A 23,477-nucleotide genomic window follows, 5' to 3' on the forward strand; every position below is an offset into this window, starting at 1 on the left:
GACTGCTGGTCGCGTAGCAGCACTTATAAGCTGTCTGACTTCTGGTTGCGTAGCAGCGCTTGTAAGCTGTCCGACTGCTGGTCGCGTAGCAGCGCTTATAAGCTGTCTGACTTCTGGTTGCGTAGCAGCGCTTGTAAGCTGTTCGACTTTTGGTCGCGTAGCAGCGCTTATAATTTGTCCGACTGCTGGTCGCGTAGCAGCGCTTATAAGCTGTCCGACTCCTGGTCGTGTAGCAGCGCTTATAAGCTGTCCGACTTCTGGTTGCGTAGCAGCGCTTGTAAGCTGTCCGACTCCTGGTCGCGTAGCAGCGCTTATAAGCTGTCCGACTTCTGGTTGCGTAGCAGCGCTTGTAAGCTGTCCGACTCCTGGTCGCCTAGCAGCGCTTATAAGCTGTTCGACTGCTGGTCGCATAGCAGCACTTGTAAGCTGTCCGACTGCTGGTAATGCAGCAGGTTTGCTGCCAAGGCCATCTCGTCGCACGTCACGTGGCCGCCAAAGAGTTTGCAGACGCCGCGGAATGGCAGGTTGCCGACGGTCGTCAGTAGTAGTAGAACATGTGGGAGGCTGATCTGCTATAATATTTGCTGGCTGGCTGTTAAGCATCACTTCTAAAGGGATATTCGTTTTGTAATATGTTCTCATCATTTTTGCTCTTTCGCCAAATCTTCCAGTGTATGGGTGTCTCTTTTCAACTATTGGGATCACTGAACTCGTAGTGTAGCGCCGCCAATCGCAGCTTACTGATATAGTATGAATAAGTTACAATGTTAAGTCAGAGCCAAGAATAAGAGAAAGCCAGTTGTTACCATATTTTAGACGTTTACTAGTGATTTCTGCGAGCGGTTACAGCTGTTGTCGCGGTCGTGTCTGCCGGTGCCTGGGTGAAGCCGAATTCCTCGATTCTCCCCGGCTCTCGGCTTATATACGCCAGCCACGACCGCGTAACCCACATGAGTCACGCGTGCGTCACGCGTGCGTCACGCGTGCGTCATCTATACTACTGCGACATTACATAGACACAAGCCCTCGTTAGGGCTCCATTGAAGTGCCGAGCGAGAAGCGCGACCTTCCCAGCTCGACCGATTACATACACACAAGCCCTCGTTAGGGCTTCTGTTGAAGTGCCGAGCGGGAAGCGCGGCCTTCACAGCTCGACCGATTATATAGACACAAACCCTCGTTAGGGCATCGCGAACTAGCCAGCTCAATTTCAGCTCAATTACAGCTCAATTACCTCGACCCGCGCACTCCCGCACGAGGAGCACAAACCTGCCGGCTCCACCATGTCGACACGAACAAGACCAGCTGATTACAACCACTCGTGCGCTCTCGCACGAGGATCACAAACCAGCCGGTCCCACCAATGTCGACACGAACAAGACCAGCTGATTACAGCCACTCGTGCCTCGTTGACTTCTAGGGAGAACCGCGGATCCTAACTAACTGAAGTACATAAACATGGGTACCTATGGAGTCGCGGCACGCACTGACCTAGTAGAGCCGGCGTCTGCAAATCGATTATTGCCCGCCCGCGTGCTCGTAATTGGCTTCCTCCCACGGCATAGCGCCGGTGGGCTTTCTTTATACTCCCCTATGGACACTGATATAGGCTATAGTTATAAATACACATAGATACTGTTTTTACGCTACTACAGTAGCAGTAGACTTCTTCTTTTTTTTCTGGCAAGAAGTTCGAAATCTCACATTTACTTTTTCGTTTGATGCATAGTTTTACTGGGGCAGACAATGTTATACCACACACGCTGTCAGTCTCAGCTTCCAAATCTCCAAGCACTGATTGAAGTGCACACTCGAGATTTTCTGCGTGGAGGCAGTACTTCCTCGAATGGTTAATTGCGGGTGGCTCCAATGGCAAATGCGAACAGTTTACGCACAACTTGTTATGACAAAGATGTGATACGTGCAAATTTCGAGGAAGACTCGTGCAGTTAGTACTCAGCATGTAAGCTGGTCTATGTGTGTGCAGTGTCTCGACGACCACTGAGACCCCACATAGCACAATTCACTATGTAATCGTGGACGTACTCTCGTTAAAAGAATATTTGTCTCGTGAAATTCCAGTTTATTATCATAATTTAATTATAATTTTCATATTACAATGATTAATTTTGGTTATAGCACCTCCAAAAATGGGAATATATGCGAAAAAAAATTCAAGTACTGTATCCACTCCTTAAAAAATTACTGTTACTGTGAATGTGTAATTAAAAGACTGGAGATTTGGTGGTCTTTGGAATGTAATAAAAATAGAACATAAATACTGTTTTTTATGCGCAAATCATTATTATATATTTATTTCGGTGGTGTCTCTGTGGTTCTTATAGTGCTCACCAGCGGCTGATGTGGCTGCTGTTCTGACACACGCACTATTTATGCTTTTCTCGGCAAGACAAATTTTCTCTGACACTACTGAAGCTGGTGGAAGAGGACGGAGGAAGGGGGAGGGGGAGGTAAAGGAGGAGGGTAGAAGGTATTGAGGCTGAGATACTGGTGGAAAGGGGGGAGGGAATGGAGCATGTATAGGATAGGAAAGGAGATGCTGGTGGAGGAGGGAGAGGAGGATGGATAAGAGAGGAAATGAGAATATGGATGAGGGGAGAAGCTGGTGGAAAGGGGAGGAAAAGGAGCATGTATATCAGAGGAAAGGAGAAGCTGGTGGAGAAGGGAGAGGAGGATGGATAAGAGAGAAAGGAGAATGTGGATGAGGGGAGAAGCTGGTGGAGGAGGGAAATGAGGATGTATATCCGAGAAAAAGAGAAGTAGGATGAGGGGAGAAGCTGGTGGGGGAGGGAAAGGAGGATGGAAAAGAGAGGAAAGGAGAATGTGGATGAGGGAAGAGGCTGCTGGAGGAGGGAAGAGGAGAGGGAGCGTTGGAAAAGGAGGCGGAAGAGAGGAAAGAAGGTAAAGAAGAAGTATGAGGAAATAGAGGAGGGGAGGAGGAGAAGAAGAAGAAGAAGAAGAAGCAGAAAGAAGGGAAGAAGGAAGAGGAGGAACATGAGGCGAAGGAGGGGGAGGAGGTGGTGGTGGAGATGAGTAGGAGACGCTAATGTAAAAGGGAGAAGGCAAAGTAGACGGGGAGGAGAAGAGAGGAGAGGGTTATGGAGGAGGAGGCGGAGGAGTAGGGGAGTTAGAAGAGGGGGGAAACTGGCGGAAGAGGGAGGATGAAGAGTATGAGGGAGACGGGGATGTGTTAATCAATGATGTTCCTAATAAGTACGGCTGCTCCTTGAATAGAAATGTTGACTCAGATGAACAAAATCAGAATCTAAAGTAGCAGCACATGTATCATATTTGCTAGTTGTAGTACATGTAGCATTGTCACGTGACAACATCAGTTTATTTCGCTTCCTTTATTTCTTGTCACTCTATAGAGTTTTTCTTTCCCAGCACGAGAATACCGAAGGAATGGCAGACACGTTTAAATATTGACACCCAAAGAATTTCGAAACCTCGCGATAATCGCTATCCTTAAAATGCAGTGAGCAGACAAATGTGTTATTGGTTATGGTGAACAACTGTCCAACATCCCTTTTGACACTGACTATCTACTTTTCTGTGTCTGTGTCCTTTGGAAATTCAAAGTATGAAACGGTACCGTGACCATCGACATGGTAATACCCTGACTTAGTGCAGTACGGTACAACGCAGCTTCTGTTGCTTTAAAAATAAAAACATACCAACTGTAAAGCTTATTGAAATAACATACACCCGCCATTCGCCAGTTCATACATATTTAACCTCAAACCTAACTTAACCTAAGATGTGTTTTTTAATTCTTATTTGGTAGAAAAATGTAAAAATGTCATGGTTTATGGTTAGACACTTAAATTAATTATCTTTGAATCGTTCTTTCTACCGATGGGAAGACTTGAAAGTTCACCATGAGGTTGACTTGAAAGTTCATCATGAGGGTTTTACTGGTGCAGACTGTAAGCATAGATATGATCATCCATTCACTGAAAAAAAACATGAACTAATATGAGCTGAATTCAAATGGTATGGACCAATCAACAACTAAACTCACTGACTGGGTGCCAAGTCATAATAATTCTATTCATTTTTTCACTGGTTTGCTCTTTACACTACGTATAGCTTGATCCATATGGTGTTTTTATAGACATATTTCCACAACACAATAAAGTTGAATTGAATTTGACTTGTTAGTCTCTACGATATTGATCTGTAGTCCGATAATGATCAGTTCTTCAGCCTATTTTCACAGATGATTAACTAAATAATATTTTATTTGAATCATTATGCACTATGATATCTTATGATTGTAAATATACGTACCATATTATTCATTAATAAAGACATTGCAGCAAAACACAACAAAGCTAAAAAAAAAAAAGTACCACGAAGTAAATGTATTCACCCGTTGACGTCATATCCGCGATTAGTTCACTCAGCTGCCATAATAAGCGCCACATTACGAGAAGGGTGTATAGTAAGCTAGGCCAAGCCAAACCCCAGTGACGAAAAAATTCCTTCTTTCATGGCTATTTTAATCTGTTCAAATGTCTTGTGTATTGTTGGTAAAGCTATTGTTTGTACATGTATTTGCGGTAGGGTATTTGCTACAGTAATCCCCAAGCACTGAGGCCGTCCTTTCGTGCAGGAACCTTACCTGTGGTGTGGGTTCAAACCCCAAAGTTGGTGGTCTAAACTTTTGACACGTGTATAATACGTATGAATAATACACATGTATAAAGAATACTATAAACGACAGATTGACATAATGTTAAATAAAGTATGGTTTTTAATAAACCTGATGTATCTATCAATGTTGTTGTTTTCTTATTTAGTTGGATACGCCAGGCCAATCCCCGGTGATGAAAAATTGCGTTCATGCATTGCATTTTTCAACTGTTCGAAGGTTTTGTGTGTTGTCGGTAGAGCTATTGTGTTTGTGCACGTATTTGCAGTGGGGTATTTGCTTGTGTAATCCCCAAACACTGAGGCTGTCCTCTCGTGTATAAATGTCACCTGTGGCATGAGTTCAAAACCCAAAGGTGGTGGCCGTTGCAGCCCGGTAGCGAACTGCACGACGGCTTCCAGGCTGACTTGTCCCTCCTCTAAAAACCAAAGAAAGTGAAGAATGTACTAGTTGTGATGTATTTCGGTCACTTGAGCTGTGATTTAAAAACAGTGAGATGTACTGCTGAAAACTGTTTAAAAACAAACAATCTCCACAAAAAGAATTTTTAATACTAAGTATTTTAGCCTTGCTGTGCAGCCTCTGCTTTACGCAGATGAAGTTCTTGCTTGACCTTCAGTTCACGTAGCTTCTCCTCATTTTTATTCACTTCAGCCTCCTTAATCTGTATGTGAAGCATATCAGCATGTATCTTGTAGAGGAGAGTAAAAGCCGAGTGAAAAATCTTTATTGAAAATTTCTCTAAATTTCCAATCTGAAACAGCTTCCTCCATATTCTGGGTACGTCTTTTGTATTCCTTATAAGTATATTCCAGGTGATAAGTCTTTGTATTGTATGTTTACCCTGCGAGCCCTGGTGTAATGTTATTCATACTTTGGCAATTCGTTTATATAGTTATTTAGTAAATTGCATATTCGACTTTTCCAGCTGGTGTTTCATTACTGGGTTCATGTTCCCACGTTTATCGGCAACAGGGCTACCACCAATTATCTTATTTTCTAAGGATCTTGTCAGTCTGCCAATGGATATGCCAAAAGTTTTCAAAAAGAACTTTTTTCAGACTACTAGGTCACTGCCGTCTTGAAGCATTACTGAATACTGCCTGGTCTTATTCTTGGGATGTTGTAGTATTGGACCTTGAGGCATACATATCAGAGTTCCTATTTCGTCGATCCCTGCCCTTGATGGGCAACAGCTTGACACAGACCATGATAAAGGCATTTTGCGAACTCCAATTGGCTAAACTTCCAGAATGATGAGTGTATTTGCTGACGTCTTTCAAAATGGACTTGATCGTGAAACTTTTTGTTGCATCCACAGTCAATGTCATTAACACGTTTCCCGCGGAATCCACGAGTCAGCTCGTGGATAGATTATTGGTTTTTGTTACTCTGATTTCCAACAGATGGCAGGCACTACACTACCTAGAAATTAAACGGACAGTCTATATTACCCCAGTCTTACATGAGCTAACAAATACAATTCTTTACCGTTGATTCGAATGTGAAATTGGGAGTTTTTAGACTCAATGTAAATTTGGGGCTAAAGTCCGCTCAACAAGGTTTACCGTTTTCCTAACATTACAGTAATATTCAATTACCGGTCACATATTTCTCACTGCGATAGCAGCACGTATGAATTTCAACCGAACATCAATGTCAATACGTATATATGGTCTTACCTGGCCCACCGATCTCAATGGGATGTAGAACAAAGTATCGCTGGCAGACCTCCCGCATGAAGTTCTTCCAGTACACAATAGTGCTATACGACTTTATCTCTAGCTATTCGGTCCTGGCTGAGTATGTCACTTACCCAAAAGTATATCAGAGAGACAATTTGCCACAGATGCAAATAGCTCCCTGAAAAATTCATTAATGCAAAAAACGTTTTAGAATTTACACAGCGATAGAGTTTGCAATAACACCTTTAAAGAAGCCATATTATTTTTAACTGGAAACGCATACGTGCAAAAAAGATCCTGTTTGGATGTTTTTCACCCGGCAGCATTTGTTGACTTGACACCTCCAAGTCACGCCGTTCTTGCACCTCATCTGCCGCTCGACCATTTGCTGGCCATTGCATGCAACATGCTGCATTGCATGCTGGTTGCCAGCAGTTCGCTTTGTCAAAAACACCCGATTGTGCTGGGCACGTCCAAACACTCACGATTTAATTGCCTCCATGTCTTTCCTGTGGAATTGCAATTAAACTTATGAGCCAATGCATGATTCCCCATCTATTCCTATTCCTCGTATACACACTCAACGTCAACACACAATGGAGTACAAATAGTGACAATCAGACGCAAGACGAAACCTAAATCAGTCTGTTTCTCCTAAAAAATACGGACACTAATATTGCCACCAGAGTTCGTCATTAGGAGCTCACCTACTGCTATATCGTCCATAGATGTTTGTAACAAATCTTGCAGATCTGTTTTGTATCATTTCTAGCTTATATTTATATATCTCTTGGTGTGGGTCCCACACTTATGAGCAGTAATCCAGGCTTGGTAGTACAAGAGTTTTGTACGCTCTTTCAATAATGTGCATATGGCTTCAACCCGGATTCCGGCGCAGGAAGCCTAACAATCTGTTGGCCTTCACACATGTTGTCAATGTGGACATTCCACCTGAGGCCACTGTCTAGGTGAACTCCAAGATACGGGTTGGATGTGACATACTACAGTGCAGAGTCGTGAATGCGGTAGATGTACTTATGATGTTTTTTGCGCAGAAGGGAGATATTCATGATGTAGCACTTGCTTGCGTTAAACTACATCTGCCATGTCGATGTTCATTGTACCAGCTTGTCAATATCGTCTTGAAGGGCTTCCTGGTCTTGCTGGTTGCTAATCTCGCGGTACAACAAACGGAAGTTTTCCACGGATACCGTAATGGTCAAGCTTCTGAAGAAGGCGTTGGTGTGGAACCTTGTCGAAGGCTTTACTGAAGTCCAGTATTATTACATCCGTCTGCTTCCTGTTGTTAATGCTGGTTGCAAGGTTCTGAGGTGTTATCAGCAGCTGGCTCTCACTGGATCGAATACTACGGAAGCCATGCTATGCCAAACTGGTGTGATGTTAGCCCTTGTCCAATCTTTGGGAAGCTGTTTAGTATCGAGAGAATTGTTGGTAGATGAATGAAAGGGTAGGCGACAGGACAGGAGCTGCAATTTTCATTATTATTGCTGGAATCTGGTCTGGACCTGAAGCCTTGTCTGGTTTTATGTCTTGGAGGAGTTTCCGTACGCCCTTCTCCGTGACGGCTGTCTGGCATGTCAGGTGTGTTGGACCCTTTTTACCAGGCATGCTACTTACGTTTTACTTTACGTCAAGACTGATTTGAATTGATTATAAAGTGGGTTTATTTTCTCCTTGGCAGTCGTGGTTATCTTTCTCAAGGATTTCAGAGGGTCAACCCCTAGGTATTCTTGCTTCTTACTTTTGATGTACCTCCAGAAAGTCTTGGAGTCTTGGAGTCAACCGATGGAGATAGTATGTTGTACAAGTATATGTGCTTCTATTAGTTCTAATGGTATTCTGATATCAATAAAATAAGTACCAATAAATCGCTTGTGTTTTTGTCATTTGTGCAACTCCCGAGTTGCTGTAATAGGACTGATCAAGTTCAGTGGAGCACATTATTAAAACAAATAATTTGCCCCTACTTTTGAGAGATAGGTTAGATTAAAAATACTTTTGAGCTATGCTTACTTATATCTTTGAAAACAATTTTATGAATATATACAATTTGTGAACTATAGTTTCGAAATCTAGTATTTTAGCCCTAAAAGAAGATGCCGTAGCAGTTGTAACATACTAGTAACCTATGTATGAAAGTAACTAATATGCATAATGGAACACAGAATTGAGGAATTCAATGTAAAGTTATAAATTTAAAAATCAAACAAACTCGTATTTTAGCAAAAAAGGAAGATGCAAGACAGAATTAATTGTAACATAGTATGTGTAATAGTAACCCATAAGTAACTTAAATGGATGCATGAATCATTAAATGGCCATCTTATAGACAATTAGACAATGATTGGATTGGGTTTTACGGCCTATGGACCGTATTGCAGTCCAATCGGACCGTCGAGTCAGACTTGTACAACTGGCGTAGTAAATGAGGCCCGAGCCATGTTTAATTTGTAGACACTATCAACTAATTATACATATACTACACGACCGGTTTGAGCCACGGACGAAATAAGTTGGATACGGAGGAGGTCCTTGCCACGTAATTATAATTATGGATGAATATGTCTACTCGATACTATAAATGTTAGATTAAACATAAGCACGGTACGGGCCGTTGGAATCTGTCAGTTCTTGACTAGCAGACGATAGGTTGTCGATGGAAGGTAAACACAGTCATTTATATGCGAATAGATCGTATTTAAAGTCTATTCATACCTTGAACACGTTCGCCAGGTTTCTGCAGGTCACGTCATCCAGATCCATGCCTATCCGAGTTGTATCTGAATACAAAATCGCGTGGAGAGCCATATCTCTTGTTTATCTTGTTTGAGTCTAGCGCGAACGAGCAGAGCGTGTGAAATAAGAGACATGAATATTAATTTGTTTTGACACGTGGCTGAGGGACAGTCAGTATCTGACAATGGAACGTAATACATGTACTTTAGAAAAACGGAAGAACCCCGATTTCCTATTTTGTACTAGAATAAAGGAAACACGGTAAATAGTAACGTGAGGTATTTTCTTCTCCCATTCATCTAAGACAAATAGGAAATTAATGGGTTATATTTATGTTCATGTGTGCCCAATCGGATTGCCTTGGTCGGTACGGTACGGTAACCTTACAATACGCTTGAGAACAACGTATATCGGCGAAAGATCTGATTGCATTGCGTGACTTCGCAAATTTGAAACGGATCAGAAACCTATTTCTCATTTTCGATTTTCATTTTAAAAATAGGAAATAGGTTTGCAACGTCAAATGGGAAAAGAAACTAAAGGTATGTACCGTGATTTATTATGTACCAACTACCAATATGTCAACACTTCAGTGGCGGCCATCTTAAAAAAATGATTTTCATACCGATAGGGGTTTAGAAAAAATTGCCACCCACATTTGTTTTTTATCTAGTACATACTCCAATGCAGAATCAAGTGATAATTTACTTTTAACAAGCATTTGACACAAAATTGTTTTTGACGACATAGGGACCTACACTAATAACTACATAACTAATAACCATTATGTCAGTCAGGCGTAAAGAAAATCAGATGCCATACGTACCTGCCAAGTTTGGCCACGGTCCGTTCATGTTGTCTATGCGTATTACAACACAAAACTGAAACTGTCTTGGTAAGAATTGAGTTTGTAAAAAGAATTGAGCTGTTAATAAGAGTTTAACACGGTATATATATAGCGCTGGTATCCTCCGCATACGACGTCACTTCGAACCAAAGACATGAGGCAATCGGGCGCGTACATCAATCGACACCGCTGCTGGCCAAGACGCACGTAGGTCTACATTATACACAATAGCGGCAAGCGCAGCACGCGTTGGCTCTTTCTAACACGGCCACAATAAACTCAATCTTCACAGAAATCATAGCTATTAGTGTTACCGCGCGCATGTATTCGCAAATTCATTAGAATAATCGTGCGTCAATAAACTCGAAACTCACAGGGATTATGGCTAAGACATGTGTCTACATGCATGTAGAATTCTAAAATTATGACTCAACTCGTTCGCGAGATATAATAGTTAAATACACTTTCTTACCGGCCATAGCCGCGTGCGTATAATAGCCTATAGGCGTTACCTATGGGGTTATAAAAATTTGCAGCAAAAATATTAAACATGTTTGATCGCTGCGAAATTCGCCCGCGCGTGAGCGGACACACCATGCGAATTTCGCCGCGATTTTACAATCGCTGCCGACGTGCGAATATATTGTGTATGGTGTCTCCCGCTTAATGCAAAAATTGTGAACTGAACTGACAGTTTTTAGCTCGCATTGACGTCGTCAAGATGAGCTATTGCCATGGGGTGTCGTACGTCTGTCCGTTCGTCAACATTTGGCTACGGTCAACGATAACTCAAGAACCGTTTGACCCACATGTTTCAAATTGCATATAGTTGTTACTCCTATGGGAGAGATTTGAACGTTCTAGTTTGGAGCACGCCAGTCCACCAAGTTTCGAGCCACGCCTACTTTTTGGCAAAAATTAAAAGGGCCATCTAGATTCATTCGATTTTGTTAAATTTTGGTATATAAATGTGTAAGGCTAGCCCCAAAACAGTTGTTACTCCTATGGGAGAGATGACAACGTCCTATTACGTTTATTTCGTCTAACTGGTTGACAACTCTACAATCATACCTATATACGTGTAATATTGGGTTTTAGATTCTTCATTACAATAATATGATTTGAATATTTTTTTTGTTTTTATTTGCGCGATATTCAAAAACCAAAACGGCGATCATGCATTTAGGCGTAGCGCCATCTCTCGTCAAGATTTCAGACTTTCAGATCTGAAACAATTATTTTTGCATCAAAACTTATGCAAAGTGCATATATCATTATCAATAGTATATAATGGGAGTTCTCCCATATATACTCTTGCTTTATATATCCCTCCCCCTCCCTCTTCTATTACACCCAAGGTGAGCTACAGTGTCATTGACACTTTCATTCATTTGAAAATTAACTAAAAAAACTTTGTAATTTTTTGTTAGCTTAAGTAACAGCTATAGGTCTAATCCTGAAATCCGTTGTATCTTGTACTGGGAAACATAGCTACCGGTAAACATAGGTACCGGGACACATAGGTAGGTACCTGGAACACATAGGTATGGACTCTGAAGAAACACACGAGAACTCGCACAGGAGAAACCCCGTATACGTGTGATCTGTGTGATGTCGCCGCCTCCTTTCTAACAGTGTGAAGAAACACATGAGATCTCACACAGGAGAGAAACCGTATAAGTGTGATCTGTGTGATGCCTTCGCCCTTCTAAGTAGTGTAAAGAACACATTCACCCTGAAGTCATCTTCGGCCTCCTTTTGAGTTGGGTACCCCCTCCTAGTAGCAAGACTATCTGGCACACCAATTTTGATTGCCACGTGCCATGCTTCTTCAAGTATATCACTCCATTTCTCTCTCAGTTTCTGGATAGCTGCCCGTAGTTGATCAATATTGCCCATTTCCACGTCTGATGTGGCATCACGAGATTCTATTACCAAGTTGGCCTCATGGATCATTCTGAGACCTAATCCAAATGGCTGACATCAGTACACATTAAAAGGTATCCAAGTATTTTTGATACCCTGAAGATCAGACTTGTACTCTGCTGTCAAATTAATAACTTCACTCAGCTCTGACACGGCATTGCTAACACTATCCTTATGCCGTGCAATCGGTCTTACACAGTCAATTCTCGCTGACCACATTGTCTTTGACTTTTTATGCAGTGAGGCAGGAAGCTTTTCTTACATTATCTCCCACCGCTGAGGACTTGAACTGAAGACATTGAACATTTTCTGTATGATTCCAAAGAATGTTATAGCTTTATTGCAGGCTTCGGCACAATCCGGACCAACGAGATTCAAAGTATGATTTCCACAACTTGATTGATAAATGGTATAACAGCAGACATCTGACATGGTGGCACTTATATATGTACACACGCCATCATCACAAAACATTAGCCAAACGTATGCTGTCGTGCTACGACACCAGCCAAATGTATGCTGCCATGTGACGACACCATCCAAACGTATACTGTCGTGCGACGACACCAGCCTAACGTATGCTGCCGTGCGACGACACCAGCCAAACGTATGCTGCCATATAACGACATTTGCCAAATGTGGGCTGTTATTAGAACTGCTAAGCCTAAACTGCGCATTTTCAATTGTTTGTTGTAAGAAATTGTACTATTAAACGTAATTGCATTTAACCTCATTTTAGTTTTCTTGTACAAAGCAAATTATTGCACAAAAATATCAGAAGTAGATAATAGAGAATCCCTCTTATCTCCTTCTGAAAATATGTATCAAGTCTATAGACTTCTGGTACTTACATGCAAACATGACATCAATGAGAGGCTTTTGACGTGAATGCTGCCGTTTCTTCAATAAATTCTTCTTTATCCTCTGAACGCATCCACCGGCTACTGCAAGCAGTCCGTACTCAGTTTCCTCGTGAAACTGTTCTACTTCCTGCAGAGTGAACTCCGTGTGCGAATTGACATTCTTAACCTTTTCGCAAACGATTTTAAAGAAATTTGCCGCATGCCTATCGTATCGGTAGCCGTATCATGTATGTTATGTCGAATCTATGATCTTGCAGTCATATAGGCCCTATAGTAGTCTTATCGGGTTATTTACATTACTATTATAGTGTTGGGAAGTTGGACTTGCAGTTGTAGTATACGGCAGTTGCTGTATACTGGTGGATAGACTGCTAGCTATGCAAGTGTGCTGGGACTAAAAGTATAAAGAAGTCTACATAAACGACAATAAATATAATATTAATAATTAACATACTCATTAATAATAGATGTACTACAGGTAGAGATAGAATGTAATTAAAAAATGAATAAATGCTGAATGTTGTAATTATATTGTAACGTGCCACCTTTCTTTACTTTATCATTCCCCTTTTTGTCATGTTTCCTTTGCTTGATCCCTCTTGTGTTATGTCGCAATAACCCCTCCGGCCGTTACCACCGGTCTAAGTAGCCCGACCAGGCTGTGTGACTATAACGTCAATATACACATCTTGATTTATGACCGTTTCTTGGAGCTACGGTCTAAGATACGATTGCTGGATTGTGAATTCGGTTGAACCGCTGCGTGGTGTGTGGTGCGAACGAGGAAGACATAGATCAACAACGGAGTGGAATTACTTTATGCATCGGCCATTCAACCAACGCATTTAATCAAAGAATAACGTCAGACTAATACACTTACATATATACGCGGATCGGCTCTATACGATAGGTAGATTCATAACACAATAAGAACGTGACACAGTAAAGAGCCGGCTTAAAGCACGGCAGGGATTAGTACCACCGAGAGGGAGAGAGCCAAATAGGGAGAGAAATCGCGAAGCTCCCTTTGGTCAAACGGTGGATTGAGATTGCGTTATTCCGCGATTGGCTAGAACAAAGCGCGATTAGCCATTCTGATTGAAGGCTATATATTGCCGTGACAATAATTCCGTTGCACACGTTTGTGACGTTGCATAATTTCGTGCCTAAACAATACTCTGCTCAACGCAGTGGCTATGTTCCCGAGTGACATGCCTTACCCTGGAACATGGGCTGGTTCACCACAAATACAAGTTATTTTTCAGTTTTTACAGAAAGAGGAATATACAACAAGAATATACCTCAATACTCTTCGCTTAGGTTACCTACACGCTTGGGGTAATCTTAGGCACGTACGAAATCAGGCATGGTTGGGGGCTGTCTAGAACGCATAGTGAGGGACAACACTCAGCCGTCTAGACAATCGAACAACACGTGCTATCTGACAGAATCCTGCCATAACCGAGCAATACGTACAATTTCACTTAAAGCCGTTATTACGAGTTTTGCTCAGAAACCTTCAACCCAAAAAATTAAAGTGAAATATAGTCTCACCTCACAGCGGATAGATCACTGATTACACCAGCATTAAAAACACTAAGATTTTATGCAGTTATAACATAGAAAATTGGATATGAACAAATCGTAACAGCAATGCATTTTTGTAACGACCCTGTTACAAGGCTCCCCCCTCCCCGACGCGACGCGATCGCCTCGCGACGCGACGCGGAGGTATTGATTGAACAGCGTTGCCCCTGGCAACCAGAGGCAATCAATACAGCCGCGCGCGGCCGGCCGGTCGCAGTTAGGACTGCCGCAGTCGCGATAATGGGGTGCTAGCTGATTGAGGGATTAACGCTACGGACGTGAGGCGACAGCAATATATTAGGCATAGCGCTATAGCATTGACGATATTAAGACAATAATGCAGACTGACACTAGCTGTTCAGTCATGCATGTAATCTAGTCCAAGCGGCTTAGTTGCCGCTAATCAGGCGTGAAGCTAATCATCGCCAACGTCAAGGCGCCATGTTGGGCACTCGCAGCGTGCCGGCGCCGTTAGGGGCCGCCACCTCCTGGAGGGTAGTGGCTCAGAATAGCGGGTCTTTCCCGTTAGGTGCCGCCACCATCCAGAGCAAAGGTGGTGAAGCCAGGCGGAAGCCAACCGAACGTGCATGAGACGGACGCAGTGGTTGGTGCACGCGGCACGTGGGTGAGCATGCACCGCGCGCGTGGCAACGCCTATATAAACTGCTGCACGAGCAGAAATCGGGGAATGCTCCTCTGACTCTGGACACGACCGCCTGTGTATGTCAAGCAATAGTCTACTTCAATAAAACAACTAGTCATGGTATATATTCTTTGACTTCTCTTTCTCTATGTCTTTTGGCTACGAACACGACATCTTAATCTACGACTGTATAGTAACGTAAACCTCTTCGTTACATTTTATGGTGTCGCAATAATGGCAGAATTGGTAATCTTGTAAATTGTCGGTGATAAATTGAAAACAACTACATTTGAGAGAGACTGTACTATGTCTATGGCAGATAGGCTGCGGCGCTACTAGCTAGTCCAAGACTACCGGCTTCAAGATTACAGCACACGCTTGTTTACCAAACTAGTTCGAAAATTGAATGTTTTTGGTGAATACGAAGGTTCTAGACATTACTCAAGCAATAACGGTAGGTATCATGAAAGTGGTGAAAACACTGGAAAACTCGTGATAATTACTTTAACAATGGCTGGAGGCTCGGAACTGTTTCACATACAAGAGCGGTATCATTGCCGAAATGCATAAAACATAAAAGTGTAACACTAACAGTTCTCGCAGCATTTCCAATGACGCACGGTGTCCGGAGAAACTTGTCGCTGGAGTTTGGGTTGGTGTAGGCTTGGTTGCTAAACACCTCGGGACTTGGGAATGCTCTGTCCGCAGCACGAGTCATCAGCAGCCGTGGTTGACCCTCAGCCGCCTAGCATGTCCGGTGGAGATCGACGACGAGACACTGTTGATAAACGGATAATATACGCGGTTGAAGTCAACATATTGAGCAACTGTATATGTACACGCACTATCAGTTTTAAACAACTTAATTTCGCTGGTCATCTAAATTTAACAAAAAAATAACACTAACAAGAAAAGTATGAAATAAAGAATAAACTCAAATGTCTTTTATTTAACATGCTGTTCATGCACGTTTAAATATGATATTAAAAGCTGATATTATCAGTCTCAATCCAAAGTCATAAACCCTCAGAATGTTATAATAAAGTATGGTAAAAAACATTTCACTCTGAATTGGACAAAACAACAGTATTATATATCATTATCTGGTCACACTAGGTTAAATGCACACCAATAGAAAGTTAACAATGCTGGCTGCTGCAGTCCATACTGTAACACAACCTAACTTTAGTGAAAGCACAGTAATAAGCACAATTTTATAAATTATTTACAATATATTACTACATAGTGAAGATCAACAAATAGCGACCAGCGAAGACTCTCGAACAATGTTGGCTGCTGCAGTCCATACTGTAACACAACCTAACTTTAATGAAAGAACACCAACAAGCACAATTTTATAAATTATTTACAATATATTACTACATAGTGAAGATCAACAAATAGCGACCAGCGAAGACTCTCGAACAATGTTGGCTGCTGCAGTCCATACTGTAACACAAGTTACACAACCTAACTTTAATGAAAGAACACCAACAAGCACAATTTTATCAATTATTTACAATATATTACTACATAGTGAAGATCAACAAATAGCGACAGAACACCAACAAGCACAATTTTATAAATTATTTACAATATATTACTACATAGTGAAGATCAACAAATAGCGACCAGCGAAGACTCTCGAACAATGCTGGCTGCTGCAGTCCATTATGTAACACAACCTAACTTTAGTGAAAGCACAGTTAAAGTAGTAATGAAGGCGGCATCTGAGGTACACGACAACAAGTGTTTTCACAATGTATGTGTGCATAGAACACACTTCCAATGTGGACAGCGGAACACGGTTGCAGACATATTGTTCAAGCTCTTTCAACAGGCTAGTGCTAGCAAGCAGATCTTCATTTTTTTGCTGAAAATTGTTTTCGACCTGCTTCAGGATGCGCATAAAATCTCTTGATAGTTCATTCAAGGCTCCAAATGCACCTTTCTTGTGACTGTAAGCCTTTAGATTCACATACAGTTGTCCATCCTCTACTACGTCATCCTCTGTTGTCAGCAAAATCCTCAGACAATCCTCACAGAAAAATTCAAACATTTCTTGAATTTTGTGTACTAGATAACCCCCTATGTACGCAAGCACATTGGTCACTTCTGCAGGAGTTTCAAAGTACGCAGTTGCAATAACCTTGAGTTCTTTCTGTGCAACAGACGACTGCTCGGGCTTTGTCCTAGGGCGTTTTGGTGCTGGTTCCTGTGAGTGGTCTTTATGCATGCTACATGCTTCACTGGATAGATGCCTTAAACTGCTGAGCATTATGTCGTTGTCATAGACACAGTTTGCAGATGGAAGGCTCGCCAATATAAAATTTGACGACAGGTTTCTGTAGGCAAAGCGGAACTCTCGTGCAGATGGGTTAAACATGTGTCCTCCTTTCGATCTTACCTGGGGAAAAACGTTTTCTATGCAGTCTTGGTTTAGGCGCCCAGTAAGCAAAAACTCCAAAGGCCCTTTCATCACCAAATCCTCATGTATTGATATGACAACATTGGTGTCTTGAATAAGACCATCAAATTAAGGTGGTCTGTACTTCTTTCCTGCACTATCATGTGCCATTTCTGAGCCTGAGCTTTCGGATCCAGTAGGGTGTTCAGCTGCTTGCCGTTGTGTTTCGTGAATGGTGCAGCAGTCTTTCCATATGCCCTCACATTGAAACACATCATTGACTAGTTTTAGAAAGTCCGCTGTCATGTGTGCTGGCTCACGAGTCTCCCAATGGATGCCAGAATGTGCATCCCAGCATACACTGTGAGAGCAGACCTGTGCTGCAAGACTGACCTGCAAAACAATTAGAAAATCTCAATTGTATTTACACATAAGGGAAGGGCATAACGGACCCCTTAATTTTGGAGCTCTCCCACATAAACATGCTTACACTTAGGGTGTTCAACCAACATACTTAACTCGTGTTGGCATTAGGTTTACATCATCCTATCAGTGGAAGTCACTTATCTTTTTCAGCCATTCCTTAAAAATCACATATATTTTTCGGTGTGAAAGGACCATTTTACCCCACGTATTGGGTAAAATGGCTCACCCCCTAGGGGTAATATGGACCCACCCGGTCCATTTTGCCCCAACTCGCATTTTTATATGAAAAATCACTTTATACACAAACAAAATTTAAAAGGAAACATATTTATTAATCACAGAACTCACAAACAAACTCATCATCGTTTTCTTCAATTCCAGCACATTTGGTATAGGCCCATTTTTGGCACTCAGTGCACCTAATCATGGAATCCTGCTTTGTGTCGCTCCACATTTCCCCACAGTATATGCATTGGGCATCCTCTTCATCCATGTCATCACGCTGGCCAACGGTCTCAGGTGGATTATCGTCTTGGTTGGGTACCTGATTCCTAGGACGCTTGGCCTGGGGTCGATCACGAGACGTGGCAAGACGTTTCCCCTCTTTTTTCCTTGGCCTGTCTGGACGCTTCCCTTTTTAGCCTTCCTGGCTTGAGCTTCCTTCTCCTTCTCAGCTTTAGATCGTTTAGTTTCTTCAAGGTTTGCCTTGTAGGGGCTGCTTGTCAAAATCACTGTCTTACCACGACGTGCATTTGGTCGTTTGTTCGATCTGGCTGTCACCTTGGGTGGGGGCGAAATCTCAAATGGAGAAATAAACTTGCACGAAGTGGAGGGTTAATCTGGAACTACTGGCTGAGTGGCAGGTTGATCTGGAACCTCTGGCTGAGTGGCAGGTTCAGCTGGAACCACTGGCTGAGTGGCAGGTTGAGCTGGAACCACTGGCTGAGTGGCAGGTTGAGCTGGAACCACTGGCTGAGTGGCAGGTTGAGCTGGAACCACTGGCTGAGTGGCAGGTTGAGCTGGAACCTCTGGCTGAGTGGCAGGTTGAGCTGGAACTACTGGCTGTGTGGCAGGTTGAGCTGGAACCACTGGCTAAGTGGCAGGTTGAGCTGGAACCACTGGCTGAGTGGCAGGTTGAGCTGGAACCACTGGCTGGGTGGCAGGTTGAGCTGGAACCACTAGCTGAGTGGCGGGTTGAGCTGGAACCACTGGCCGAGTAGCCGGGTGACCTGTGTGACCATCTTCCGGAGGTCCAATGTTAGTGGGCTCACAAGCAGCAAACTCATGTGGCTCAATGATATCTCTATTGTATGGGTATATCCCTGTCTTCCGGAGGTCCAATGTTAGTGGGCTCACAAGCAGCAAACTCATGTGGCTCAATGATATCTCTATTGGATGGGTATATCCCTGTCTTCCGGAACTCATTCATAGCAGTTTGGGCAGTTGCTGCTCTTGTAAATGCATTGCCAAATAGTTCAGCAGTCTGGAAAGTTGTCACTACTCGGCCCAGATGGTTGCGCAGCCAGTTTTCAAACTCCTGGTCGTAGTATGTCATCAATGGTTTTATAAAACTAACATCTAACGGCTGCATTCGATGGGAGCTGTGGTGTGGTAGACAGAGTAGCACAACATCTTTATCTCTCGCAAGATCAATGACTTCAAGATTCATCGCATGAGTAGCATGACTATCCAAGATCAACAGAACTGGATTTTCCTTACTTGCTCTTGTTGCCTGAATTAAATGCTGGAACCAGACTACGAATATGGTGAGCTGCATCCAACCACTCTTATGACATGCGTAAATGGATCCTGGTGGGGCACCATTCATTAGCTTCATTTTCATACAGACCCGTGGGAAGATGAATAAGGGGGATAAATGTCCCTGTGACGTTCATGCATAGCTCAACTGTAACAAGCTGCCCACGTTCCGCTGACACTAAGCCTCCAACTTGTCGCCTCCCAGTCTTTGCAAGTACTTTGGAGGGTTAGCCCTGGACAGATAAATAATAAAGCATAATACGGATAATAAAGCATTTCTCAGAAACTAGTTATCAAAACGAAGTTTTGTCATTTCGATAGTGTAACGTTCCCCCTTTCTCACATTGCCATTTTCCTTTGCGTGATCCCCCTTATGAGTTCTCCCGTCAACTCCTCCGGCCATTATCACTGGTCTAAGATTCGATCGCTGGATTGTGAACTCGACTGATTCGTCGCATGATGTGGTGCAAACGAGGAAGACAGACAAATCAAAACCCAACGGAGACGGATTACTTTATGCGTCGGTCATTCACCCAATGTGTTTAATCATCAAATAACATGAAACTTAATACACTTACGGATACGCGCAGATCGGTCTCATGATATATGTAAATTCGTAACACAAAAAAAATGTAGGAAACAGTATAGGAGCCGGCTTAAGGCACGGTAGGAATGAGTAACACCATGAACAGAATGCTAAGAGGGTGAAAAACCGCGAACTACCGATTGGTCACTGGGTGGATTTCGATTGCATTATTCCGTGATTGGTTAGAACAAAGCCCAATTTGCCGTTTTGATTAGAGGCTGTACATAAACAAAGCAGTGGCATGACAGGTTCCCGCATACAGTTTCGCGCGAGTGACAAGCGGGTGGGGGGTTGGGATGACGTACGTATGCGAGCGCGCTGCTTTTGGCGTGCGTATTGATCGGCTATGAGCAATGCGATGACGTAATGCTTGTGTGTTGGCGAGGCCGTTTAGAAATGCGGCCGAAATCGACGCCGCTACGCACGTGGAGCGCGCATGCGCAGAATGGATTCTGATCACTCGCCGCCTCGGCAGCGCTGGCCGCGTATGTATGCCTCTAGCATGCTATGTATAGTATAGCGTGGTATACGTAACGCGGGCCGCTATGCCAGAGCCGCTGTGAAAGGGGGGGGGCGTGACGTAGAAAGTAACGATTTTTCGTGTAAGAGGCGGTACGGCGGGGACGAAAAGGGTGTTAGCACGCGGTAAAACGGCAAATTGGAAGCGTTAAAAAGGGGAGAAGGGTATAAATGTACGAGAGAGGCGTGAGGCGTGCGAAGCGTGAGAGGCGTGGGAGCCGTGAGAGGAGGCGGAGAGCGGTTGAGGCGGAAAGGTGGAGGAGGAGAACGGTTGAGGCGTGAGAAAAGCGAGAGTGAGAGCGAGAGCGGCTGAGGAGTGAGAGAGGCGAGGAGTGGTGACGAAACAGCAGTAATCGTTAGGCGCGGTCGCGGTTAACGCAATAATAACGCGTACAAACGAATGTATTTAAGTAACATGGATTTACGAAACGGTAGCTCGAGCATACGTTAGCCTAGAACAAGATATGTCACACTTACGTGTACATGGCGAAGTCGAACGCTCGGTACGATGGCGTGTGTAGCAGTTTGCGTGCGTCTCGTTGGAAACAGGTGACGTTGACCGCGGTACAACTCGTGCTTAGAGAGAAAAACAGATATTAGAACCAATACGATACTAGATACTAGATGCTACACCGATACGGGGAACGTGGCAATCTACGCACGTATTGCTACTACCCCAAACTAAACCGCTGGTCACATGCACCAATCTAAGCAAGGGATTTAGCTTGTCGATCCCACAGGTTCTACGGCTTAGTGGGTGCGCTAGTGGCACCCGTTTCTTAGTGGGGGTAGTAACAGGTTGCGTTGACCGAGTCCAGGATAGATAACACAGATAGGATAACACGAACACAGTATTGGTACGCTACTCTTCGTTCGTTCTATTATACCACAGGATATTCTCTTAACAGTGTAAATGCACGCAGCTCCACGAAACTACACAGATGACATCGCACACACAGAATACCGTATATCAGTAATTTCGTACCGTAAGACGTGGATCGCGAAGTAGCTCAGCAGGGGTGAAGGTGGAAAGTGAAAGGTGGAAGGTAACGGTGGAAAAGCGCGGTATAGAAGGAATAGGAAGGAAAGAACGGGAGCGCGGGCAAAGCTGGACCGTGCCACGGGAAGGATGGAAGCCGAGTCCCTTAGTCCTGCGCGTTTGGCGTCAACAAGTCCATAATAGTTGTCTAATGGCCCCAGTATATCACCCGCGTGACTGATATTGGTGCTATCTTGGTGGCCTACGCCGTGCGGCGAAGCTGAAGCAGACTCATGGGGAATTATCAAAGTGAACCCTAAGTGTGGAGAAGCCAGCACTTTCTTACACTTGCCGCTTTCCTACATTTGCCCTGCCCCCTCTCTCTCGCGTGCCGGAAGTCAAAATTAAAAAAAACGTTACATAAGTTTTGCGTCTTGACCTTGTAAGTATGTATGCAAAGTTTTGTGTAAACAAATTAAAAATTGACGCCGTAATTGCGTTTTAAAGAATTTGACCTTTTGGCCCCCACCGCGGGGGGGGGGGCGGAGTCAAAATTTCGAAGGGCTCATGCGCATTCCTGATGTTGGGTCTATCAATCTCAAAAGTTTTAAGTCTCTACGTCAAACGGTCTGGCAGGAGTTCAACGACATTACGGACAAACGTACGTACGACGGAGGGTAATACATGATTCCCACTTTTTTTTCCAAAAACGGGAAGGTGCCAAACAATTATGCAATCTCATCACGTATAGTCTCCGCGGAGTCCGTTGTGTTGAAGCAGATTTTGCCCGCCATCCGCTGCATTGTCATGTTGGCAATTGTGTTTGCACTGGGTACGGTGTACGTGCCATCATGTGCTATGGCCGAGTCGTGTGGTAAAATCATGACATCTTTCGTGACCACACGACCTTTGCGCTTGGCCGCACGATCATTATTGCGCAGAGTTACAGGCCGTGTTCGCTTTTTGTGTCTCAAGACAGGCTGTTAAACAAGAGAAATATCATGAACTACCTGAAAAACAGCCATGATTCATGAAATAAAGTACAATGGGAATTGGCAGATGGCCAGATATTAATGTGTTGACAATCTAATTATTTTCTAAGTAATTCTAAGTTTTAAAAATAAAAGTGCCCCTAAAAACGTGTAAAGTACACACATCGAGGTAAATAGAATACATTTTGAATTGAAAACCCCCTCTCGATCCCCTATAACATTTCAAACAAATATCGGTGAAACACCCCCACCCCCTATTTTTGTTTCGTCGCGGTGCCCCCCACTCCTTTTTTGGGTCTTTTCGAATCCCCCCACCTTCAAAAATGGAACAGCACTGAATGATTAATTGGTTAAGAATACGATTACAGGGGCCGATTACCCGGTTACAAAAATCTGTAACCGTTTAAGATCTAGTTTAATGTAATTTACTGCCTCACCATAATTGTGGGATAATCCTGGTTGTCCTGGAACTCGTCTTCTGAATTGGTGGCAGCTGATGTTGTTAGGGCGTTGGGCGTTGTGGGTGCGTTGCGGGCTGCTGTAGTCTGGTTGGATCGCTGCCAAATTGATAAAATAAATTATATTATTAGACAAGGGGATATTACTCGCAACACCACGATACAACATTTGACTTGAGAAAATGTTATTTGTCTTTAACAGAGTATCACAAAACTAAAACTTAGTACGTACACTTCTTTATCTTCCTTCTTTATCATGTGTAAAAGGTGAGGCCGAAAATCATTTTTTCTCTATTTCTCTATTTTTAGCTCATCTGACATAGTCAGATGCAGCTTGTAGAATCGCATGCTCGTCCGTCCGTCCGT

General features: G+C 43.3%; 1 protein-coding gene across 1 annotated transcript; it reads right to left on the bottom strand.

Moving 5' to 3' along the window:
• Nucleotides 1-19,122: 19,122 nt before the first annotated feature.
• On the bottom strand, nucleotides 19,123-19,801 carry LOC106814014 (the record flags this gene model as incomplete). Its single annotated transcript, XM_014818270.1, is given in 2 exon segments — nucleotides 19,123-19,690; nucleotides 19,692-19,801. Coding segments are annotated over 2 exon segments (678 nt in total), but the record flags the coding sequence as incomplete, so codon positions are not given.
• Nucleotides 19,802-23,477: the final 3,676 nt, after the last annotated feature.

This window comes from Priapulus caudatus, unplaced genomic scaffold (genome assembly GCF_000485595.1).
Source record: "Priapulus caudatus unplaced genomic scaffold, Priapulus_caudatus-5.0.1 Scaffold855, whole genome shotgun sequence".
NCBI classification, from domain to species: domain Eukaryota; kingdom Metazoa; phylum Priapulida; class Priapulimorpha; order Priapulimorphida; family Priapulidae; genus Priapulus; species Priapulus caudatus.